Source organism: Lonchura striata, chromosome 4, assembly GCF_046129695.1.
Source record: "Lonchura striata isolate bLonStr1 chromosome 4, bLonStr1.mat, whole genome shotgun sequence".
In the NCBI taxonomy this organism is placed as follows: domain Eukaryota; kingdom Metazoa; phylum Chordata; class Aves; order Passeriformes; family Estrildidae; genus Lonchura; species Lonchura striata.
In genome coordinates this window covers 2018719-2042784 of record NC_134606.1, presented here as the reverse complement: position 1 = coordinate 2042784, position 24066 = coordinate 2018719, and the positions used below count along the sequence as shown (strand labels likewise).

General features: G+C 64.3%; 2 protein-coding genes across 2 annotated transcripts; both read right to left on the bottom strand.

Moving 5' to 3' along the window:
* On the bottom strand, nt 1-18704 carry VPS16 (VPS16 core subunit of CORVET and HOPS complexes). Its single transcript, XM_077782673.1, has 24 exons — nt 18591-18704; nt 17480-17568; nt 17303-17397; nt 15686-15814; nt 14289-14433; nt 13865-13980; nt 12551-12673; nt 12052-12107; nt 11151-11240; nt 9722-9816; nt 8728-8804; nt 8506-8637; nt 8308-8435; nt 8194-8229; nt 6995-7103; nt 6785-6919; nt 6598-6706; nt 6010-6107; nt 5044-5148; nt 3330-3407; nt 1924-2093; nt 1750-1846; nt 982-1085; nt 1-191 (listed from the first exon to the last, which is right to left on the bottom strand). Exons 1-24 carry the CDS (start codon nt 18641-18643, stop codon nt 44-46), a joined length of 2517 nt encoding a protein of 838 aa, XP_077638799.1. The 5' UTR covers nt 18644-18704; the 3' UTR covers nt 1-43.
* A 516-nt stretch (nt 18705-19220) lies between these two features.
* NAT8 (N-acetyltransferase 8 (putative)) lies at nt 19221-20819 on the bottom strand. The gene has a single exon (XM_021529022.2). It carries the CDS (start codon nt 20811-20813, stop codon nt 20154-20156), a length of 660 nt encoding a protein of 219 aa, XP_021384697.2. The 5' UTR covers nt 20814-20819; the 3' UTR covers nt 19221-20153.
* Nucleotides 20820-24066: the final 3247 nt, after the last annotated feature.

Here is a 24066-nt window from a genome sequence, read left to right as displayed (position 1 = left end):
AGGACAGTGCCACCCCTCCCTGTCCCCGCTGTCGCTGTCCCGGTCACTTCCTCAGCAGCTGGGCGCGGGCCCGGCCCAGCCGCTCGGCCAGGCCGTCACCGCCCGGGCCGGGCTCGCAGCGCGCCAGCACCAGCCCCAGCTCGGCCTCGCTGCGCCGCTCCAGAGCCGCCTCCGCAGCCTGCTCCAGCTCCCTGCGCGGGGACAGCGGGACAGCGGGGACAGAGGGGACAGCGGGGACAGAGGGGACAGTGACAGGGACAGCGGGGACAGAGGGGACAGAGGGACAGCGGGGACAGCGGGGGCAGAGGGGACAGAGGGGACAGCGGGGACAGAGGGGACAGCGACAGGGACAGAGGGGACAGCGGGGACAGCGACAGCAGGGACAGGGACAGAGCGGACAGCGGGGACAGGGAGGGACAGCGGGGACAGGACAGGGACAGCGGGGACAGCGGGGACAGCGGGGACAGGACAGTGACAGAGGGGACAGCAGGGACAGGGACAGCGAGGACAGGGAGGGGACAGGGAGGGACAGGGAGGGACAGCGGGGACAGGGACAGCGGGGACAGGGACAGTGACAGAGGGGACAGCCCGGGGAGGGGTACAGGGACAGCAGGGACAGGGACAGTGAGGGACAGGGACAGCGAGGGGACAGCAAGGTGACATGGCTGCTCGGTGCTGTCCCACCGCCCCGAGACTGTCCCCTGGGTGTCCCGCCCACTCCAAGGGTGTCCCCTGGGTGTCCCCACACCCCGACGGTGTCCCATGGGTGTCCCCACACCCCGAGGGTGTCTCCTGGGTGTCCCCAAACCCCGACGGTGTCCCATGGGTGTCCCCCCCACTCCAAGGGTGTCCCCTGGGTGTCCCCCCCACCCCGAGGGTGTCTCTGGGTGTCCCCCCACCCCCTGGACATCCCCTGGGTGTCCCCCCCACCCCGAGGATGTCCCCCCACCCCTGGGTGTCCCCCGGGTGTCCCCCACGCACCCCACGAGCACGAGGGCCCTGACGCGCTGCTCGGGCCCCACGCGGGGCGTGTATTTCTTGGCCTCGTAGCGGTTGTGGTGCTTCACGGCCACCTCCACGAAGGGCTGGGGAGGGAAGGGCACGGAGAGGTGAGGGAGGGCAGGGAGAGGTGGGGAAGGGCAGGGGGAGGGGCTGGAGAGGGGAGGAAGAGGATGGGAGAGATGGAATGGGGAGGAAGAGGATGGAAGGGTGGGATTGGGAGGAAGGGGATGAGAGGGCAGGGAGGGGAGGAAGAGGATGGAGAGATGGAGAGGGAGGAAGAGGAAGAGAGAGTGGGAGACAGGAGGAAGAGGATGGTGGAGGTGGAAAGGGGAGGAAGAGGATGGGAAGGCAAGGATGGCAGGGCTGGAGAAGGAGGACGAGGAGGGGAGGGTTGGAGACAGGAAGAAAAGGACAGGAAGGGCAGGGAGGGGAGGAAGAGGATGGGAGAAGTGGGACTGGGAGGAAGAGGATGGGAGAACTGGGATTGGGAGGAAGACGATGAGAGGGCAGGGAGGGGAGGAAGACAATGGGAGAGGTGGGGAAGGGCAGGGAGAGGTGGGGAAGGGCAGGGGGAGGGGCTGGAGAGGGGAGGAAGAGGATGGGAGAGATGGAATGGGGAGGAAGAGGATGGGAGAAGTGGGATTGGGAGGAAGGGGAGGAAGAGGATGGGACAAGTGGGATTGGGAGGAAGGGGAGGAAGATGCCGGGAGGACAACGAGGGGTTGACCAACACAGCCCAACCCTCACCAGGTACCCAATGGGCGACTTCTTGCTCTTGGAGAACTTCTCCATCTCCTCCCAGTCCCCGCGGGTGGCCAGGGCGTTGATCTTCAGCCACCAGTACCTGGGCACGGCATGGGGGGCACGGGGGGTCGGGGCTGCCCCTGGAGCCCCCCGTGCCCCCCCGGAGCCCGTCCCCACCTCTTGTCGGGGATCCTGAAGTCCCGGTAGAGCTGCTCGGCGCGCTTGTGGTGCCCGTCCAGGATCAGCGTGGCCACGGTGTCGTGCAGGGACAGGTCCAGGTAGGGCTTGTCCAGCTCCTCCTGCAGGTGCCGCTGCAGCCGCAGCAGCTTGATCTGCTCCTCCGTGGCCTGGGGACACGGCGGGGACAGATCCGGGGTGGCTGGCACAGCCTCGGTGTCCCCCCAGCCCCGCCCTGGCCTGGCCACCGTGTCCCTGGTCCAGCCCCAGAGTCCTTCTCCCAGCCCTGAAGTCCCTGGCCCAGCCTCGATGTCCCTGTCTCAGCCTCAGTGTCCCCAGTCCAGCCACAGGGTCCCTGTCCCAGCTTTGGGGTCCCTGTCCCAGCCCCAGAGTCCCTGTCCCAGCCCTGGATCCCTGTCCCAGCCCCAATGTCCCTGTCCCAACCTGTGGGTCCTTGTCCCAGCCCCAGGATCTCCATCCCAGTTTTGGGGTCCCTGTTCCAGTTTTGGGGTCCCTGTCCCAGTCCCAGGGTCCCTGTCCCAGGGTCTCTATCCCAGCTTTGGGGTCCCTGTCCCAGCCCCAGAGTCCCTATCCCAGCCCCAATGTCCCTGTCCCAGCCTTGTGGTGGCTGTCCCAGCCTCAATGTCCCCATCCCAGACCTAAGGTCCCCTTCCCCTATTCAGCCTCAGGGTCCCTGTCCCAGCCTTGGGGTCCCTGTCCCAGTCCCAGTGTCCCTGTCCCAGCCTCAAAGTCCCTGGCCCGGCCTCCATGTCCCTGGGCCAGCCCCAGAGTCCCTGTCCCAGCCTTGATGTCCCTGTCTCAGCCTCAGTGTCCCTGTCCCAGTGTCCCTGTCCCAGTGTCCCTGTCTCAGCCTCAGTGTCCCCAGCCCTGCCCTGGCCCAGCCTCCGTGTCCCTGGCCCAGTTCCAGTGTCCCTGTCCCAGCCCCGGTCCCTGTCTCAGCCTCGATGTCCCTGTCTCTGTCCCAGGGTCTCCAGCCCAGCTTTGGGGTCCCTGTCCCACTCCCAGTGTCCCAGTCCCAGTGTCCCTGTCCCAGTTCCAGTGTCCCAGTCCCAGGGTCCCTGTCCCAGTCCCAGGGTCTCCATCCCAGTTTTGGGGTCCCTGTCCCACCTTTGGGGTCCCTGTCCCAGTTCCAGTGTCCCTGTCCCAGCCTTGATGTCCCTGTCCCAGTCCCAGTGTCCCTGTCCCAGGGTCTCCATCCCAGTTTTGGGGTCCCTGTCCCAGCTTTGGGGTCCCTGTCCCAGCTTTGGGGTCCCTGTCCCAGCCCTGGGTCCCAGCCCCGCCCCATCCTCGATGTCCCCGTGCCAGCCTCAGTGTCCCCATGCCAGCCATGCCCCTGGACAGCCAGCGTTGTGACCTTGTCCCTGGTGTCCCCTGGGCACTGTCACCTTGGCAGCGAAGTCGTTCTTGGCCTTGTAGAACTCATCCAGGGCGCTCTGCAGGGCGGCCACGCGGCCCTCGATCCGCTGGGGGCACGGGGACACGGGGACATCGTGGGGACATGGGGACATCGTGGGGACACGGGGACATGGGGACATCGTGGGGACACGGGGACATCATGGGGACACGGGGACATGGGGACATCGTGGGGACACGGGGACATCATGGGGACACGGGGACATGGGGACATCGTGGGGACACGGGGACATCGTGGGGACACGGGGACATGGGGACATGGCACGGACACGGGGACATCGTGGGGACACGGGGACACGGGGATATGGGGACATCATGGGGACATGGGGACATGGGGACATGGCACGGACATGGGGACACGGGGACACCATGGGGACACGGGGACACCATGGGGACACGGGGACACCGTGGGGACATGGGGATATCACAGGGACATGGGGACACGGCATGGACACGGGGACATGGGGACACAGGGACACGGGGACATAGACACAGCACGTACACAGGGACATGGGGACATGGCACAGGGACACGGCACGGACATGGAGATACGGCACGGACAGAGGGGCAATTCCCTCCATCCCAAACCCCACAATTCCCCTAATCCCAAATCCCAAACCCGCTGACCCTCTGGCTGTAGCCCCCCAGCACGTGCAGGTTGCCCAGCTCCTGGTGACCCCCTGAGCACCCCCAAAACCCCCTGAGCACCCCCAAAACCCCCCCACATCCCACATTCCCACACCCAAACCCCACAATTCCCCCCATCCCAAATCCCAATCCCAGACCCCAAACCCTCTGACCCTCTGGCTGTAGCCCCCCAGCACGTGCAGGTTGCCCGGCTCCTGGTGACCCTGAGCCCCTCCAAAACCCCCCCAAAACCCCCCCAAATCCCACAATTCCCCATCCCAAACCCCACAATTCCCCCAATCCCAAACCCCAAATCCCAGACCCCAAACCCCAACCCCGCTGACCCTCTGGCTGTAGCCCCCCAGCACGTGCAGGTTGCCCAGCTCCTGGTGACCCCCTGAGGCCCCCCAAAACCCCCTGAGCACCCCCAAAACCTCCCTAAACCCCACACCCCACAATTCCCCCATCCCAAACCCCAAATCCCAAACCCCAAATCCCAACCCCGCTGACCCTCTGGCTGTAGTCCCCCAGCACGTGCAGGTTGCCCAGCTCCTGGTGACCCTGAGCCCCTCCAAAAACCCAAAACCCTACATTCCCAAACCCAGATCTCTCATTCCCTATCCAAAATCCCACAGTTTCCCCATCCCAAACCCCATAATTCCCCCAATCCCAAACCCCAAATCCCAGACCCCAGACCCCAAACCCTCTGACCCTCTGGCTGTAGCCCCCCAGCACGTGCAGGTTGCCCAGCTCCTGGTGACCCTGAGCGCCCCCAAAAGCCCCCCAAGACCCCCTGAGCACCCCCAAAACCTCCCCAAACCCCACATTCCCACACCCAAACCCCACAATTCCCCCATCCCAAACCCCAAATCCCAAATCCCAACCCCGCTGACTCTCTGGCTGTAGCCCCCCAGCACGTGCAGGTTGCCCAGCTCCTGGTGACCCCCTGAGGCCCCCCAAAACCCCCTGAACACCCCCAAAACCTCCCTAAACCCCACACCCCACAATTCCCCCATCCCAAACCCCAAATCCCAAATCCCAGACCCCAAACCCACTGACCCTCTGGCTGTAGCCCCCCAGCACGTGCAGGTTGCCCAGCTCCTGGTGGTTGTCGTCCTGGTTGTACAAATCCTTCAGCGTCTCCCGCTCCTGGTGCCGGCAGAACTGCGGGGACGGGACGTTTGGGGTCAGGGGGACACCTTTGGGGTTTTGGGGACATCTTTGGGGTCAAGGGACACCTTTGGGGTTTTGGGGACATCTTTGGGGTCAAGGGACACATTTGGGGTCAAGGGGACACTCATGGGGTCAAGGGGACACCTTTGGGGTTTTGGGGATGCCTTTGGGGTCAAGGGACAACTTTGGGGTCAAGGGGACACCTTTGGGGTTTTGGGGACATCTTTGGGGTTTTGGGGACACCCACGAGGTCAGGGGACATCTTTGGGGTCAAGGGGACACCTTTAGGGTTTTGGGGATATCTTTGGGGTCAAGGGGACACCCACGGGGTCAAGGGACACCTTTGGGGTTTTGGGGATGCCTTTGGGGTCAAGGGCACACCCATGGGGTCAGGGGGACATCTTTGGGTTCTCTAACCCTCACTTGGTGGTACAGACTGTGGTGTCAGGCATTTTTGGGGTCACATAGGGGTTTTTGGGGTCACTCAGGGGTTTTTGGGGTTACTCAAGGGTTTTTGGGGTCACTCAGGGTTTTTTGGGGTTTTGGGGTCACTGGGGGGTTTTTAGGTCCCTCACCTGTCGGTACAGGCTGTGCTCTCAGGGGTTTTTGGGGTTTTGGGGGGATTTTGGGGGTTTTTGGGGGATTTTTAGGGTCCCTCACCTGGGGTACAGGCTGTGCTCTCAGGGGTTTTTGGGGTTTTTGGGTCACAGGGGGTTTTTGGGGTTTTGGGGTCCCTCACCTGGCGGTACAGGCTGTGCTCTCAGGGGTTTTTGGGGAGTTTTTGGGGTTTTGGGGTCACAGGGGGTTTTGGGGGGATTTTGGGGGGTTTTGGAGGTTTTTAGGGTCCCTCACCTGGCGGTACAGGCTCAGTGCCACGGGCTGGTTCTGCAGGGTCATGAAGAAGGAGCCGCGGTTGAGCTCGTTCTTGAGGTGGAGCACGACGGTGTACACTGGGGACAGGGACAGGGACATGGGGACAGGGATGGGGACATGGGGACAGGGATGGGGACATGGGGACAGGGACAGGGACATGGGGACATGGGGACAGGGACGGGGATGGGGACATGGGGATGGGGACGGGGATGGGGACAGGGTTGGGGACATGGGGACAGGGACATGGGGATGTGGACAGGGACATGGGGACAGGGACATGGGGACATGGGGACAGGGACAGGGACATGGGGATGGGGACAGGGACATGGGGACATGGGGACAGGGACATGGGGACAGGGACCAACCCCCAAAACAGTCCCAGAAGGCTCCCCCAGACCGCAAAATAGCCCCAGAAGGCTCCCCCAGACCCCAAAACATTCCCAAGGTGCTCTCCCAACCCCCAAAATGGCCCCAAAAGGCTCCCCCAGACCCCAAAAGGCTCCCCCAGAGCCCCAAAAACCTCCCCCAAACCCCCAACCCCCCCGCAGGCCGCCGCTGTCCCCTCACCCAGGTCGGTGTCCCCGCTCTCGATGGCCTTGCCCAGGGCCAGCTTGCTCCGCTTCATCTTCAGCAGCAGCGGCACCTGCTCCCCGCTGCGGGGCTCGTACTCCAGCAGCTGCCCCAGGGGGGACGGCGGCGTCACCCGGGGGTGGCAGTGCCACCCGGCGTCCCCTCCCCCGGGCCACCAGCCCACCTTGATGGCCAGCTCGGCGCGGCCGCAGTCGTAGGCGCGCGTGGCGATGTCCGAGTAGGAGATGCCCGCCGCGTCCCCCAGCTTCTGGTTGATGGCCTGGGCCACCTCCTCGTCCGACTTGTCCTTCTGCTGCACCTGCGGGGACGGCGAGGAGCGTCCCCCAGGTGTCCCCGAGGTGGCACAGGGGGTGTCCCCGGGGTGTCCCCTCACCTTGTAGCAGGCCCAGTGCGCCAGGATGCGGCTGACGCCCTGCATCTCCGGCAGCCGCAGGAACTCGCTGATGCGGATGGCCAGAGGGTACAGGCGGCGCAGGACCAGCCTGGGGACACGGGGCGGGGACGTCAGGGGGACAGGGACATCGGGGGGACAGGGACATTGGGGGGACAGGGACATCGGGGGGACAGGGACATCAGGGGGGCATGGAGGGGTCAGGGGGATATGGGGGGGAAAAGGGACACAGGGGGACAGGGACATCGAGGGGACAGGGATGTCGGGGGACAGGGACGTCAGCGGGGACAGGGACATCGGGGGAGCATGGAGTGGTCAGAGGGGACAGGGACGTCAGGGGGTACAGGGACACTGGGGGGGACAGGGACGTCAGGGGGACAGGGACATCGGGGGGGGACAGGGACATTGGGGGGGCATGGGGGGTTGGGGGGGACAGGAACATCGGGGGGGACAGGGACATCAGGGGGACAGGGGCACTGAGGGGACAGGGATGTCGGGGGGGACAGGGACATTGGGGGGGACAGGGACATCAGGGTGGGACAGGGACATCAGGGGGGACAGGGACATGTGGGGGGACAGGGACATCAGGGGGGACAGGGATGTCAGGGTGACAGGGACATTGGGGTGACAGGGACATCAGTGGGGACATGGAGGGGTCAGGGGGACAGGGACATCAGGGGGACAGAGAAGGGTCAGGGGGATATGGAGGGACAGGGGACACCAGGGGGACAGGGACATCAGGGGGGCATGGAGGGGTCAGGGGAAAAGGGGACACAGGAGGACACGGGACACAGGGGGACAGAGGACACAGGGGGACAAGGACATGGGGGGGACAGGCACTTCACCGGGGACATAGAGGGGTCAGGGGACATGGAGGGATCAGGGGAAAAAGGGACACAGGAGGCACAGGGGACACAGGGGGACAGGGGACACTGTGGGGACAGGGACATCAGGAGGGACATGGAGGGGGAATGTGGGACAGGGATTGCGGGATGGGGAATTTGGGATGGGGGATGTGGGATTGGGAATGTGGGGTGGGAACCTTAGGACGAGGAATGCAGGATGGGGATTTTGGGATACGCAACACGGGATGAGGATATCGGCACAGGGACCGTGGCACGGAGAATTTGGGAGCCACGGGAAGGCCGGGGATGCTCCCGGGGGAGCCGTGGGGCTCTCACCTGTCCAGCAGCACCTCGATGGTGAGCTGCTTGTACCTGCAGGGACAGTCAAGGCACATTTGGGATCACAGGAGCCCCGGGAACGCCCCGACCCCACTGCGGGCTGGAGGATACTGCGTGAAGGTGAGCGGGATCCCGATCTGGTAGTCCCGGACGGCGTTGAGGACCCGCAGGTCCTGGCACATCCGCACGAACCCCTCCGGGGGGAATTTATCCAGGAAACACTTCCCAAATGAAGCTGCCTGTGGGATCAGAGAATCAGGGAAAATCCTTCAGCTTCATGCTCCTCCTCCCCCTGCTGCTGCTGCTCACCCTCAGCAGTGATTTCTGCGTGTCGGGCTCGTGCTCGTAGCCCGCGGCCTCGATGCACTGGCCCACGGCCTCGGGGAGCAGCTGCTGCTCCCGGATCTCCCGCAGGTACTCGTCGGCTTTCTGGCTCTCCTTCTGCAGGAAAAGGGGAATGGGGAAAGCCTGGGAATGCCTGGGAATTCCTGGGATCCCAGCCGGGCAGGGCTCTCCGGGAAGGGGGCTCACCTCGTACTCCTTCTGCGCCTCCAGCAGCAGCGCGCCCGGAGCCATGGAGGCGATGCGGAAAATCTCCTGGCTGGCCTCTGCAGGGACGGGACAGCACGGATTGGGGGCTGCTCCAGCCTGGGGGTGGCACCTGAGCCACTGCCAGGACCTGGCAGCTCCCTGCAGCTTCCATGATCTCCTTCCATCATCCCACTGCCAGGACCTGGCAGCTCCCTGCAGCTTCCACGATCTCCTTCCACCATCCCACTGCCAGGACCTGGCAGCTTCTGTGATCCCAGCCAGGACCTGCCAGCTTCCATGATCCCACTGCCAGGACCTGGAAGTTCCCTACAGCTTCCACGCTCTCCTTCCATGATCCCACTGCCAGGACCTGGCAGCTCCCTGCAGCTTCCATGGTCTCCTTCCATGATCCCCCTGCCAGCACTGGGATTGTGGAATGGGTTGGGTGGGAAGGGACCTTAAATCCCAACGGTTCTACCCCATCCACAGACAGGAACAGTTCCCACCATCCCAGATGGATCCAAGTCCGTCCAACCTGGCCTTGGGCACTGCCAGGGATCCAGGGCAGCCACAGCAAATCCGGGAATTCCAGATGAATCCCAGCCAGGAATTCCTGGCCAAGATCCCAGCCCAAGCTCCCCTTTCCCAGTGGGAGCCATTCCCTGGCTCCTGTCCCTCTGTCCCTTGTCCCCAGTCCCTCTCCAGCTCTCCTGGAGCCCCTCCAGGCACTCTGAGCATTCCCTGGATTTTCCCTTCTCCAGGGGAACATTCCCAGCTCTCCCAGCCTGGCTCCAGAATCCTGGAATGGTTTGGGTGGGAAGGGACCTTAAATCCCATCCAGGTGCCCCCACCAGAGACACCTCCCACCATCCCAGGCTGCTCCAAGCCTCAATGTCCAACCTGCCCTTGGACATTCCCAGGGATGGAGCACCCCCAGGATTCCTGTGGGAATTCCAGCGCCAGGCTCCCAGGTCCCAGGAGGGCAGGAGCTCACCCGGGATCTCGTGCAGGAACTCGTGGGAGCTGCGGGAGAGGATCCGGACCCCGTCCAGCTCGGGCACCAGGAAGGAATCCTCATCCAGGACAAAGCTGGGCTCCTGCTAAGGGCCGGGCACGGACACGGCTCCGGGGAAAAGCTGGGAGCTGCCGGGACAGCGCCGAGCCACGGGAATGCTGCGGGATGGGGGGGGACTGGGAGTGTCCCATGGGATGGGGAAAGGGCCTGGAAACATCCCTTGGGATGGGGAAAGGGCCTGGGAGCATCCCATGGGATGGGGAAAGGGCCTGGGAGCATCCCTTGGGATGGGGAAAGGGCCTGGGAGCATCCCTTGGGATGGGGAAAGGGCCTAGAAAGATCCCATGGGATGGGGAAAGGGCCTGGGAGCATCCCATGGGATGGGGAAAGGGCCTGGGAGCATCCCATGGGATTGGGGAAGGACCTGGGAACATCCCTTGGGATGGGGAAAGGGCCTGGGAGCATCCCATGGGATTGGGGAAGGACCTGGGAACATCCCTTGGGATGGGGAAAGGGCCTGGGAGCATCCCATGGGATTGGGGAAGGACCTGGGAACATCCCTTGGGATGGGGAAGGACCTGGGAACATCCCTTGGGATGGGGAAGGGCCTGGGAACATCCCTTGGGATGGGGAAAGGGCCTGGGAGCATCCCATGGGACAAGGGAAGGACATGGGAACATCCCAGGAGGGATCTGGAATCCAGAGTGGGGCTGGGAGCATCCCATGGGACAAGGGAAGGACATGGGAACATCCCAGGAGGGATCTGGAATCCAGAGTGGGGCTGGGAGCATCCCCTGGGACAGGGAAAGGACCTGGGAGCATCCCATAGGAGAAAAAAGGACCTGGGAACATCCCATGGGATGAGGAAAGGGCCTGGGAACCACTGTGGGGTTGGGAACGTCCCATGGGATGGGGAAAGGACTTGAGAACATCCCCCAGGACAGAAAATGATGCAGGAACATCCCATGGCACAGAGAAGGACCTGGGAGCCACTGTGGGGTTGGGAACATCCCATGAGATGAGGAAAGGGCCTGGGAACCACTGTGGCGTTGGGAACGCCCATGGGATGGGGAAAGGACTTGGGAACATCCCATGGGACAAGAGAAGGACCTGGGAACCATTGTGGCGTTGGGAACGTCCCATGGGATGGGGAAAGGACTTGGGAACATCCCATGGGACGGAAAATGATGCAGGAACATCCCATGGGACAAGAGAAGGACCTGGGAGCCACTGTGGGGTTGGGAACATCCCATGGGATGGGGAAAGGACTTGAGAACATCCCCCAGGACAGAGAAGGACCTGGGAGTCCCTGTGGGGCTGGGAACATCCCGTGGGAGAGCAGAGGCCCCGCGTGGGTGCCAGAGGGGGTGGCAGCAGCCGCGGCGTGTCCCCTGTCCCCAAAGGATACCGGATGCTCTCCGAGGCGTGGCCCACCACCATCAGCTGCCGCTCCCAGGCCAGCACCACGGCTCGCTGCCGGCTGCGGGGCCGCGTGCACCTGCGGGAGCCCGGCTCAGCCCCCGGCCCCGGGGGGACACCCGAGGGTGCCACGGAGCCGGGGGCAGGGGCAGGGACGGGGCGGGGCGGGGACAGGATGGGGATGGAGATGGGAATGGGACAGGATGGGGATGGGGATGGGGATGGGGATGGGGATGGGACAGGGACGGGGACAAGGATGGGGATGGGACAGGGATGGGACAGGGATGGGACAGGGATGAGGATGGGGCAGGGACAGGGACGGGATGGGGATGGAGACGGGGATGGGACAGGGATGGGACAGGGATGGGACAGGGACGGGGATGGGACAGGGATGGGGATAGGGACATGGGGATGGGGTGAGGGGGACAGGGATGGGGATGGGGATGGAGACGGGGATGGAGATGGGGATGGAGATGGGACAGGGATGGGGATTGGGATGGGGACAGGGACAGGGATGGGGATGGGGATGGGAGAGGGATGGGGATGGGACAGGGATGGGGATGGGGACGGGGATGGGGATGGGACAGGATGGGGATGGAGATGGAGATGGGGATGGAGATGGGGATGGAGATGGGGACAGGGATGGGGATGGGACAGGGACGGGGATGGGATGGGGATGGGACGGGATGGGGATGGGGATGGGACAGGGATGGGGATTGGGATGGGACAGGATGGGGATGGAGACGGGGATGGGGATGGGGACAGGGACGGGGATGGGACAGGGATGGGGACGGGGATGGAGATGGGGATGGAGATGGGACAGGGATGGGGATGGAGATGGGGATGGGACAGGGATGGGACAGGGAATGGGACAGGGACACCCAGCTCACCAAACCATCTGCCTGGGCGGGGAGCGGACGCCGGTGTTGAACTCACAGAACTTCTCCTGTGGGAGAGGAGAGGAGAGGGTCAGGGACACACCTGGGTGGGAATTGGGAATGTGGGAACTGGGAATGTGGGGAATTTGGAATGTGGGGAAACGGGGATGTGGGAATTGGGAATGTGGGAATTGGGAATGTGGGAATTGGGGGTGTGGGAAATGGGAATGTGGGAACTGGGAATGTGGGGAATTTGGAATGTGGGGAAATGGGGATGTGGGAATTGGGAATGTAGGAACTGGGAATGTGGGGAAATGGGGATGTGGGAATTGGGAATGTGGGAACTGGGAATGTGGGGAATTTGGAATGTGGGGAAATGGGGATGTGGGAATTGGGAATGTGGGAATTGGGGGTGTGGGAATTGAGAATGTGGGGAGGTTTTTGGGGTTTTTGGGGTAGGCCAGTGATGGAGGGGAGGTTTTTGGGGTTTTTGGGATTTGGGGCAGCTGACCTTGAGCGAGGCCGTTCCCATCCAGACGGTGCCGGAGTCGGAGAAGAGGGCGAGGTGCCGGTGGGTGAAGGACACGGCCAGGCGCAGGAACGGCCCCGCCGAGGGGCTCAGCCCGGGGGGCGTCTGCCAGGACAGGGGGACAGCGATGGGGACAGCGAGGGGGACAGCGGAGTGACCCCCAAGTGACATGGTTGGGACAGGGGGACACTGATGGGGACCTCAGAGTGACCTTCAAGAGGGGTGGGCAGGACAGGGGGGTCACCATTGGGACCTCAGAGTGACCCCGAGTGACACGGTCAGGACACGGGGACACTGATGGGGACCTTGGAGTGACACTCGAGTGACTCAGTCAGGACAGGGGGGACATCAATGGGGACAGCGGAGTGACCCCCGAGTGACACGGTCAGGATGGGGGGGAAACCAATGGGAACCTCATCCTCAAGTGACATAATCAGGACAGGGGGGACATCAATGGGGACCTCGGAGTGACCCCCAAGTGGGGTGGTCAGGACAGGAGGTCACTGACTGGGACCTTAGAGTGACCCCAAGTGACGTGGTCAGGATGGGGGGACATTGATGGGGACCACGGAGTGACCCCCAAGTGGGGTGGGCAGGACAGGGAGTCCCCTCCCACCCGCTCAGCCCTTGGATCTTTTCCATGTTGGTGCCTGGGAGAGTGGAGGGGAAGGGGCTGGGAGCATCCCATGGGATGGGGAAGGAGATGGGGACACCCCAGGGGACAGGGGAAGGACTTGGGAGCATCCCAGGGGACAGGGGAAGGAGCTGGGGACATCCCAAGGGACAGGGGAAGGAGCTGGGGACATCCCAGGGGACAGGGGATGGAGCTGGGGACACCCCAGGGGACAGGGGAAGGAGCTGGGGACATCCCAGGGGACAGGGGAAGGAGCTGGGGACATCCCAGGGGACAGGGGATGGAGCTGGGGACACCCCAGGGGACAGGGGAAGGAGCTGGGGACATCCCAGGGGACAGGGGATGGAGCTGGGGACACCCCAGGGGACAGGGGAAGGAGCTGGGGACATCCCAGGGGACAGGGGAAGGAGCTGGGGACATCCCAGGGGACAGGGGATGGAGCTGGGGACATCCCAGGGGACAGGGGAAGGAGCTGGGGACATCCCAGGGGACAGGGGATGGAGCTGGGGACACCCCAGGGGACAGGGGAAGGACTTGGGAGCATCCCAGGGGACAGGGGAAGGAGCTGGGGACACCCCAGGGGACAGGGGAAGGAGCTGGGGACACCCCAGGGGACACTGGGGACAGCGGGGACAGCGCCGCCCCGTCCCAGATGGCCTCACCAGCACGGAGCAGGAGGTGTTGTCCAGCAGGAAGAGCTCCTGTCCCATGGCCAGCAGCACCATGGTCACCCTGTCCTGGGCCAGCACGGCCCAGCACGGCGGGGGCTTCTGCAGCCCTGCGGGGACAGCGTGACACCCCCGGGACACGGGGGGACAGGGGGAACGGAGGGGACAGGGAGGGACAGAGGGGACAGACAGAGGGGGACTGGGGACAGAGGGCACCGAGGGGTGGTGGGACAAGGAGGGGACACACGGGACAACGGGGTGGACAGTGGGGACAGACGGAGGGGCACGTGGGCAAGGGGGACAGTGGGGATTGGGGACAGAGTGACACAGAAAGAAGGACAAGAGGATGGTGGGGACAGAGATACGGAAGGGGAACAGGGAGCACGGAGGGGACAGAAGGGGACACGGGGACACCCACCAGGGACCTCGGGCAGGCGGCGCAGCTTGAGGTCCTCGATGTTGGTGGCGAGGGAGAAGCGCAGCGCTCCCGTCAGGATGGCCACGCCCGTGCCGAACTCCGTGTGGAAAACCTGCGCCTCCAGCACCCGGTTCTGCAGCACCTCCTGCGGGACACGGCGGCCAGGGGACACTGGGGACACCGGGGACACCGGGGATACTGGGGACAACGGGGATACTGGGGATACTGGGGACACCGGGGACACCGGGGACAATGGGGACAACGGGGACAACGGGGACAATGGGGACACTGGGGACACCGGGGATACTGGGGACACCGGGGACACTGGGGACACCGGGGACACTGGGGACAACGGGGACACTGGGGACACTGGGGATACTGGGGACACCGGGGATACTGGGGACACCGGGGACACTGGGGACAATGGGGACAACGGGGACAATGGGGACACCAGGGACAATGGGGACACTGGGGACACCAGGGACACCAGGGACACTGGGGACATTGGAGATACTGGGGACATTGGGGACACTGGGGACACTGGAGATACCAGGGACACCAGGGACACCGGGGACAACAGGGACAATGGAGACACTGGGAACACTGGGGACACCGGGAACACTGGGGACATTGGGGATACTGGGGACATTGGGGATACTGGGGATACTGGGGACACAATGGGGACACTTGGGACACCGGGAACACCAGGGACACCGGGGACACCGGGGACACCGGGAACACCAGGGACACCGGGGACACAACGGGGACACCGGGGACACCGGGGCAGGCAGCGAGCTGTGGCTGCTCCTGGATCCCTGCGAGTGCCCAAGGCCAGGCTGGGATGGTGGAAGGTGTCCCTGCCCAGGGTTGGGGTGGGATGGGCTGTGAGGTCCCTTCCCACCTACCCCATCCCAATCCCATCCCAATCCCATCCCAATCCCATCCCAATCCCATCCCATCCCAATCCCATCCCAATCCCATCCCAATCCCATCCCATCCAAATCCCATCCCAATCCTGTCCCAATCCCATCCCAATCCCATCCCAATCCCATCCCAATCCCATCCCAATCCCATCCCAATCCCATCCCATCCCAATCCCATCCCAAATCCCATCCCAATCCCATCCCAATCCCATCCCAATCCCATCCCAATCCCATTCCCATTCCCAATCCCATCCCAAATCCCATCCCAATCCCACCCTAGTCCCGTCCAAATCCCGTCCCAAATCCCATCCCAACTCCCATCCTAATCCCATCCCAAATCCCATCCCAATCCCATCCCAATCCCATCCCAAATCCCGTTCCAATCCCACCCCAATCCCACCCCAATCCCATCCCAATCCCATCCCAATCCCACCCCAATCCCATCCCAATCCCATCCCAATCCCGTTCCCTCACGTTGCCCATGCTGAAGTGCCTCTGGAACTCGCAGAAGATGTTGTAGACCAGCACGGTCCCGTCCTCCTGGATGCACAGCAGGTCCTCGCCCGCCGTCCAGCCCAGGTGCACCAGGCTGCCGCTCTTCCACTGCCCATGGCACGGGAAGGGTCAGCCCCGGGCCAGGGACGGACCTCCAGGGACACCCCTGGGGTGGCCCGCGTCTGACAGCTTGTCCACAGCTTGGACACCTCACCTGGAGGTCCAGCACCTCATCCAAAAGTCCAAAACCTCATCCAGAGCTTGGATACCTCACCTGGAGGTCCAGCACCTCATCCGAAAGTCCAAAACCTCATCCACAGCTTGGATACCTCACCTGGAGGTCCAGCACCTCATCCGAAAGTCCAAAACCTCATCCAGAGCTTGGATACCTCACCTGGAGGTCCAGCACCTCATCCAAAAGTCCAAAACCTCATCCAGAGCTTGGAAACCTCACCTGGAGGTCCAGCACCTCATCCAAAAGTCCAAAACCTCATCCAGAGCTTGGATACCTCACCTGGAGGTCCAGCACCTCATCCGAAAGTCCAAAACCTCATCCACAGCTTGGATACCTCACCTGGAGGTCCAGCACCTCATCCAAAAGTCCAAAACCTCATCCAGAGCTTGGACACCTCATCAGAAGTCCAACACCTCATCAGAAGTCCAACACCTCATCAGAGGTCCAACACCTCATCCAGAGGTCCAACACCTCATCCAAAAGTCCAAAACCTCACCCAGAGAATTGACACCTCATCCAGAGGTCCAACACATAATCCAGAGGTCCAACACCCCAACTGGAGGTCCAACACCCCAACTGGAGGTCCAAAACAATAACTGGAGGTTCAATACCTCATCCAGAGGTCCAACACCTCACCTGGAGGTCCAACACCTCACCTGGACGTCCAACACCTCATCTAGAGGTCTAGCACCTCATCCAGAGAACTGACACCCCATCCAGAGGTCCAACACCCCACCTGCCCTGGCTCTGCAGGTCCCTGCAGTCCTGGCATTGTCCTGGCATTGTCCTCCACTGCCCCATGTCCCCTCAGCCCAGGCAGGGGGGGAGGACAATGTTCCTGTGGCTCCTGTCCTCATCCCATCCTCCTGTCCCATCCCTGGGCAACAGGGCAAGGATTCTTCTGCTCCAAACCCACCAAACTCCATCCCATCTTCTCCTTCCATCCCTCACCAGCAGGGAAAGGATTCTCCTGCTCCAAATCCCATCCCATCTTCTCCTTCCATCCCTCATCAGCAGGGAAAGGATTCTCCTCCTCCAAATCCCATCCCATCTTCTCCTTCCATCCCTCACCAGCAGGGAAAGGATTCTCCTGCTCCAAATCCCATCCCATCTTCTCCTTCCATCCCTCATCATGAGAGGAAGGATCCTCCTGCTCCAAACCCTCCAAACTCCATCCCATCTTCTCCTTCCACCCCCCATCATCAGAGGAAGGATCCTTCTGCTCCAAACTCCATCCCATGTTCTCCTTCCATCCTTCACCAGCAGTGAAAGGATTCTCCTGCTCCAAACCCATCCCATCCTCTCCTTCCATGCCAGGCCCCCTGTCCCCCAACCCCGGGGTCTCCGTCCCCCCGGCTCACCGGGACACTGGCCAGGAGCAGCCCCGAGGCCGAGTAGATCTCCAGGAGCGGGCGGGCGCCGGGGGTCTTGTCCCGCCGGGAATTCCTCAGCAGAGCTGGGACAAGGAGAGGACAGTCCCTGAGCCGTGGGTGGCACAGGCCCGGCCCGGGGACGGGGGCTCGGGGGGCTGCACCCACCTATGGGACCCCCGTACGGGGCAGCGGCCACCACGCAGTCCCGCAGGTCCTCCCGCAGCCCCCACTCCATGGAGTAGAGTTCCAGCTTCCTGTGGGACACGGAGAGATGGAGGAGGGATGATGGATGATGGATGGATGGATGATGGATGGATGATGGATGATGAATGGATGATGAATGGATGGATGATGGATGGATGGATGATGGATGGATGATGGATGGATGGATGGATGGATGGATGATGGATGGATGATGGATGGATGGATGATGGATGGATGATGGATGATGAATGGATGATGGATGGATGGATGGATGATGGATGGATGGATGGATGATGGATGGATGGATGGATGATGGATGGATGGATGGATGGATGGATGGATGGATGGATGGATGATGGATGGATGATGGATGATGGATGGATGGATGATGGATGGATGATGGATGGATGGATGGATGATGGATGATGGATGGATGGATGGATGGATGGATGTATGGATGATGGATGGATGATGGATGGATGGATGGATGGATGGATGATGGATGGATGGATGGATGGATGGATGATGGATGGATGGATGGATGATGGATGATGGATGGATGGATGGATGATGGATGGATGGATGATGGATGGATGATGGATGGATGGATGATGGATGGATGGATGATGGATGATGGATGGATGGATGGATGATGGATGATGGATGGATGGACAGATGGACAGATGATGGACGTACAGACCTGCAGCAGGTCCAGGTCTGGCAGAGCCACACTCGATGCCCACCCCAAACCAGCCCTGGGACACCCCCCAGACCCCCGGAGCCCTGAGATCCACGGACACCCCAGGAACCCCCCAGACCCCCAGGGCTCCCCAAAACCCCCCGAGGAGCCGGGGCCACCTCAGGACCCCCCAGCAGCCCTCAGGACCCTCCTCCCAGCCCACCCCAGGACCACCCTAAGCCCCCTCAGCCATCCCCGGGACCCCCGAGCAGCCAGCCCCAAATCCACGGGCACCACGAGAGCCCCCGGGACCCCCGAGCACCCCCGGGACCCCCGAACCGCCCCGGGACCCCCGAGCACCCACGGGCCGCTGCCGCTGCCGCCGCCCCTCACCGGTAGAAGGTCTCCTCGCCCAGCGGGTTCCAGTTGGCCGTGTAACAATCCATGGCGCCGCCGGGACGGGGGCACGGGGATGGGCCGAGGGGAACCGGCACCGGGACCGGCACCGGGATCGGGATCAGGAGCGGGACCGGGACCGGGACCCGGCCGTCCCGGCGCTTCCCTCACCGCGCCACGCCCCGCGCGTCGCGCCGTGATGCCGGGCTGGGCGCCGCCATCTTGGGTGAGGGGACGGGCAGGTGAACGGGGAACCGCCGCCATCTTGGGTGAGGGCAACGATAAAAGGGAACCGCCGCCATCTTGGGTGAGGGCGCCGAGAAAAGGGAACCGCCGCCATCTTGGGTGAGGGCAACGAGAAGGGGAACCGCCGCCATCTTGGGTGAGGGCAACGAGAAGGGGAACCGCCGCCATCTTGGGTGAGGGCACAGGCCTTGTCCCCCGCAGTGTCGCCTGTCCCCAAAAATTTGCCCTCTCCCCCAAAAGTTCTGTCGTCCCCCAGTGTGTTCCCAGTTCCCCACGATGTCCCCTGTCCCCCAGAGGTGTCCCTCAAGCTGTCCCGTCTCGCTCAGTGCCCGCTGTGCCCCCGGGGATGTCCCCATGCCCCGCGGTGTCCCTTGGCACACGCACTGTTCCCACAGCTCTCTCTTTATTTCCTGCTGCTGGAAACCAAGGAAGAGCCAGGGGGGTGCCCCCCGTGCCAGGGGATGGGGGTGCCATGGCAGCGCTTCGCGTGCCAGGGTTGGAGTGCTGCGGCAGCAGTACCGGGGCTGGGGTGCCAAGGCGGTGCCACACGGCCTGGTGTCACCGTGCTGAGGTGATGCCACATGTCCTGGTGTCACTGTGCCAAAGTGGTGCCACACATCCTGGTGTCACTGTGCCAAAGTGGTGCCACACGTCCTGGTGTCACCCTGCCAGGGCAGCATCAGCCGGGGTGCCAAGGCAGTACCACACATCCTGGTGTCACCGTGCCAAAGTGGTGCCACATGTCCTGGTGTCACCCTGCCAGGGCATCATCAGCCGGGGTGGCAAGGCAGTGCCACACGTCCTGGTGTCACCGTGTCGAGGCGGTGCCACAAGTCCTGGTGTCACCGTGCCGAGGTGGTGCCACATGTCCTGGTGTCACCGTGTCAAGGCAGTGCCACACGTCCTGGTGTCACCGTGTCAAGGCGATGCCACATGTCCTGGTGTTACCGTGTCGAGGCGGTGCCACAAGTCCTGGTGTCACCCTGCCAGGGCATCATCAGCTGGGGTGCCAAGGCAGTGCCACACGTCCTGGTGTCACCGTGCCAAGGCAGCGCCAGGCTGGGGTGCCAAGGTGCTGCTCCATGTCCTGGGACTGTGGCGCTGTGCCGCTGCGGCTGTGCCAGGGTTGGGGTCGGGGCGCTGGGGTCACATCCCGGGGCCGGGTTTGGGGTGCCGGAGCGGTGCCAGGCTTCACGGGCAGCGGCGCTGCCGGGGTTTGGGCACCACAGCAGCGCCGCGGCGACGCCTCACATCCCCGGGCTGGCAGTGCCAGGTCGGCGCTGCCACACCGCACCCTCCACCCCTGCCAGCGCCCTACTTATCGCCATGCCCCAAATCACAGCGGTAGTGAAAGATCTGGAAGTTGAGCAGGGTGCCCAGCAGCGAGGGGTACGAGGTGCCCACCCTGCGGAAGCCCTGCTCCTCGTAGAGCCGCTGCGCCGCCACCTGCACCACGGAGGTGGAGAGCACCACGGCGCCGTACCCGCGGGCGCGGGCGAACGCCAGCACCTCGCGGCACAGCGCCGGCGCCAGCCCGCGGCCCCGGTGCTCGCGGCTCACCGACATCCTCTTCAGCTCCAGCTCGCCGCGGCCCGCGGGCATCGCCGCCACCATGCCCGCCACGGCGCCGTCCTCCTCGGCCACCCAGAAGCGGCGGTCGGGCGAGCGCAGGTAGGTGCCCGGCACGTCGCACAGGTCGGTGCCCAGCGCCTGGCGCACGTACTCGGTGCCGATGGAGCGCAGCAGCACCCAGAGCAGCGCCAGCGCCAGCGCCAGCGCGCCCAGCCCCAGCAGCCAGGAGCCGGCGGCCGCCCGCGCCGCCACGAAGACGGCCAGCAGCGCCAGGCGCACCCGCGCCGCCCGCAGCGCGTGGCGGAAGGCGGCCGGCGAGTGCTCCAGGATGCCGCGGGCGAACAGCGCCCGCACGGCCTCGAAGTCCCGCTCCTGGTACTGCCGGATGCGCAGCGACGCCATGGCGGCACCTGCGGGGCGGCACGGGCCGGGGTCACGGCGGTGCCAAGGGGGAAAGGGGGACTGGGGTGGTAAGGGGGGTTGGGGGTGGATAGAGAGTCACCAGACGCATCCCTGGGTGGCACAGGGGGTTAGAGGGTGCCCGCCTTCACAGGGACCCTGGGGTGCCCCCACACCCATCCCAGGGGTGGCACAAGGGGACAGGGCAGTGCCATGGATGGGGACCCCCAGACCCATCCCAGGGGTGGCACAAGGGGACAGGGCAGTGCCATGGATGGGGACCCCCAGACCCATCCCAGGGGTGGCACAAGGGGACAGGGCAGTGCCATGGATGGGGACCCCCAGACCCATCCCAGGGGTGGCACAAGGGGACAGGGCAGTGCCATGGATGGGGACCCCCAGACCCATCCCAGGGGTGGCACAAGGGGACAGGGCAGTGCCATGGATGGGGACCCCCAGACCCATCCCAGGGGTGGCACAAGGGGACAGGGCAGTGCCATGGATGGGGACCCCCAGACCCATCCCAGGGGTGGCACAAGGGGACAGGGCAGTGCCATGGATGGGGACCCCCAGACCCATCCCAGGGGTGGCACAAGGGGACAGGGCAGTGCCATGGATGGGGACCCCCAGACCCATCCCAGGGGTGGCACAAGGGGACAGGGCAGTGCCATGGATGGGGACCCCCAGACCCATCCCAGGGGTGGCACAAGGGGACAGGGCAGTGCCATGGATGGGGACTCCCAGACCCATCCCAGGGGTGGCACAAGGGGACAGGGCAGTGCCATGGATGGGGACCCCCAGATTCACTCCTGGGGTGGCACAGGGTGTCAGGGCAATGCCCACCCTCACAGGGACCCCCAGACCCATCCCTGGGGTGGCACAGGGAGTTAGGGTGGTGCCAACCCTCATAGGGACCTCCAGTGTGCCCCCAGACCCATCCCTGGCATGGCACAAAGGGTCACAGCAGTGCCATGCATGGGGACCCCCAGATCCACTCCTGGGGTGGCACAGGGTGTCAGGGCAATGCCCACCCTCACAGGGACCCCCAGACCCATCCCTGGGGTGGCACAGGGAGTCAGGGTGGCGCCAACCCTCACAGGGACTCCTGGGGTGCCCCCAGACCCATCCCAGGGGTGGCACAAGGGGACAGGGCAGTGCCATGCATGGGGACCCCCAGACCCATCCCTGGGGTGGCACAAGGGGACAGGGCAGTGCCCACCCTCACAGGGACCCCCAGACCCATCCCTGGCATGGCACAGGGGGTTAGGGTGGTGCCAACCCCCAGTGTGCCCCCAGACCCATCCCAGGGCTGGCACAGGGGGCCAGGGCAGTGCCATGCATGGGGACCCCCAGACCCATCCCTGGGCAGGGGCTTTACCTGGCACAGCCGGGGCGGGCAGCGTGGGCAGCGGGCACAGGGGGGACACTGCGGGATCTGGGGGTGTCCCCTCCTCCTGCCTGGCACCCTGGCACTCACCGGGAGCCGGGGCAAAGGTGGGCAGAGCGTGGGCACCGAGGTGTGCCCGTGACGAGCGGGCAAAGGGCCCCGGGGTGGGCACGGGGACGGGAGGGGACGGGAGGGGACAAGTGGGGACAGGAGGGGGACAGGATGGGTGGACACAGCGAGGGGGTCCCCAAAAACGCCCCAAACCCCTCCCTGCGGAGGATGCCCGACCCCAAACCCCCCCCCAAAAAACCCCAAACCCTTCGCGGCCGCCCCCCCACCTCACCTGCTGCTCCCGCCGCTGCCGCCGCTCCAACCGGGTCCGGGGCACACCGGGGGGGGCTCGGTGACCCCCCGGGGGAGTTTTTGGGGGGTCTCTGTCTCCCGCACCCCCAGCCCGGCGCTCAGCCGGGCTGGGATCGGGGGGTCCGGCGGGGTTTGGGGGGCCCCTGGTCCGGTGGGTTTGAGGGGTCCCGGGGATTTGGGGGCCGCACCCCGGATCTCTCGGCGGGGCTGGGATAGGTGGTCCGGGGGGTTTGGGGGGTCCCGGGTCCGGGTTTTTGGGGGTCCCGGGTCCGGGTTTTTGGGGGTCGCACCCCGGATCGCTCGGTGGGGCTGGGATCAGGGGGCGGGGGGATTTGGGGGTCCCGGGTCCGAGATTTTTGGGGGTCCTGGGTCGGGGGGTTTGGGGGTCCCGGGTCCGGGGTTTGGGGGTCCCGGGTCGGGGGGATTTGGGGGTCCGGGTCCGGGATTTTGGGGGTCCCGGGTCGGGGGGATTTGGGGGTCCGGGTCCGGGATTTTTGGGGGTCCCGGGTCCGGGATTTTGGGAGTCCCGGGTCCGGGATTTTTGGGGGTCCCGGGTCCGGGATTTTTGGGGGTCCGGGTCCGGGATTTTTGGGGGTCCGGGTCCGAGATTTTTGGGGGTCCGGGTCCGGGATTTTGGGGGTCCCGGGTCCGGGATTTTGGGGGTCCCGGGTCCGGGATTTTTGGGGGTCCCGGGTCCGGGATTTTTGGGGGTCCGGGTCCGGGATTTTGGGGGTCCCGGGTCCGGGATTTTTGGGGGTCCGGGTCCGAGATTTTTGGGGGTCCGGGTCCGGGATTTTGGGGGTCCCGGGTCCGGGGCTCTGGGGGTCGCAGCCCGGCCGGCGGCGGGCGGGGCTGGCGGCGCTCCGGTGGCGCAGGCGCGGGGCGGGAGCGCCGCCCCCGCCGGTGCTGCCGGGAACGGATCCCGGGAGCCGGGGGGGCAGCGGGGGGATGTGGGGGTGCCGGGGGGGATGCTGAGTGTCCCCTCAGTGTCCCCTCATTGTCACCACAGTGTCCCCTAAATGTCACTTAAATGTCCCCTCAATGCCCCCTCAGTGTCCCCCTGTGTCCTTCAGTGTCCCCTCAGTGTCCTCTAAACATCCCCTCAGTGTACCCTCAGTGTCCCCCCGTGTCCCGTCAATGTCCCCTCAGTGTCCCCTCACTGTCCCTCTGTGTCCCCTCATTGTCCCTCAGTGTCCCCTAAATGTCACTTAAATGTCCCCTCAGTGTCCTTCACTGTCCCCTCAGTGTCCTCTAAATGTCCCCGCAGTGTCCCTCAGTGTCCCCTGAATGTCCTCCCACTGTCCCCCCGTGTCCCCAATGTCCCTTCATTGTCCCTCAATGTCTCCTCAGTGCCCCTCAATGTCCCCTCATTGTTCCTCACTGTCCCCTCAGTGTCTCCCCCGTGTCCCTCAGTGTCCCCTCATTGTTCCTCAGTGTCCCCTCAGTGTCTCCCCCGTGTCCCTCAGTGTCCCCTCATTGTTCCTCACTGTCCCCCTCACTGTCCCC

Bases quoted from the DNA above. Each gene is read 5' to 3' on its own strand.
- VPS16 (XM_077782673.1), bottom strand. From the start codon at position 18,643: ATGGATTGTTACACGGCCAACTGGAACCCGCTGGGCGAGGAGACCTTC. The intron at 12,674-13,864 runs GTGAGGCCATCT...CTGTCCTGGCAG, and splicing joins ACACCTCCTGCTCCGTGCTG to ACGCCCCCCGGGCTGAGCCC. The intron at 2,094-3,329 runs GTGACAGTGCCC...CCGTGTCCCCAG, and splicing joins AGAACGACTTCGCTGCCAAG to GCCACGGAGGAGCAGATCAA.
- NAT8 (XM_021529022.2), bottom strand. From the start codon at position 20,813: ATGGCGTCGCTGCGCATCCGGCAGTACCAGGAGCGGGACTTCGAGGCC.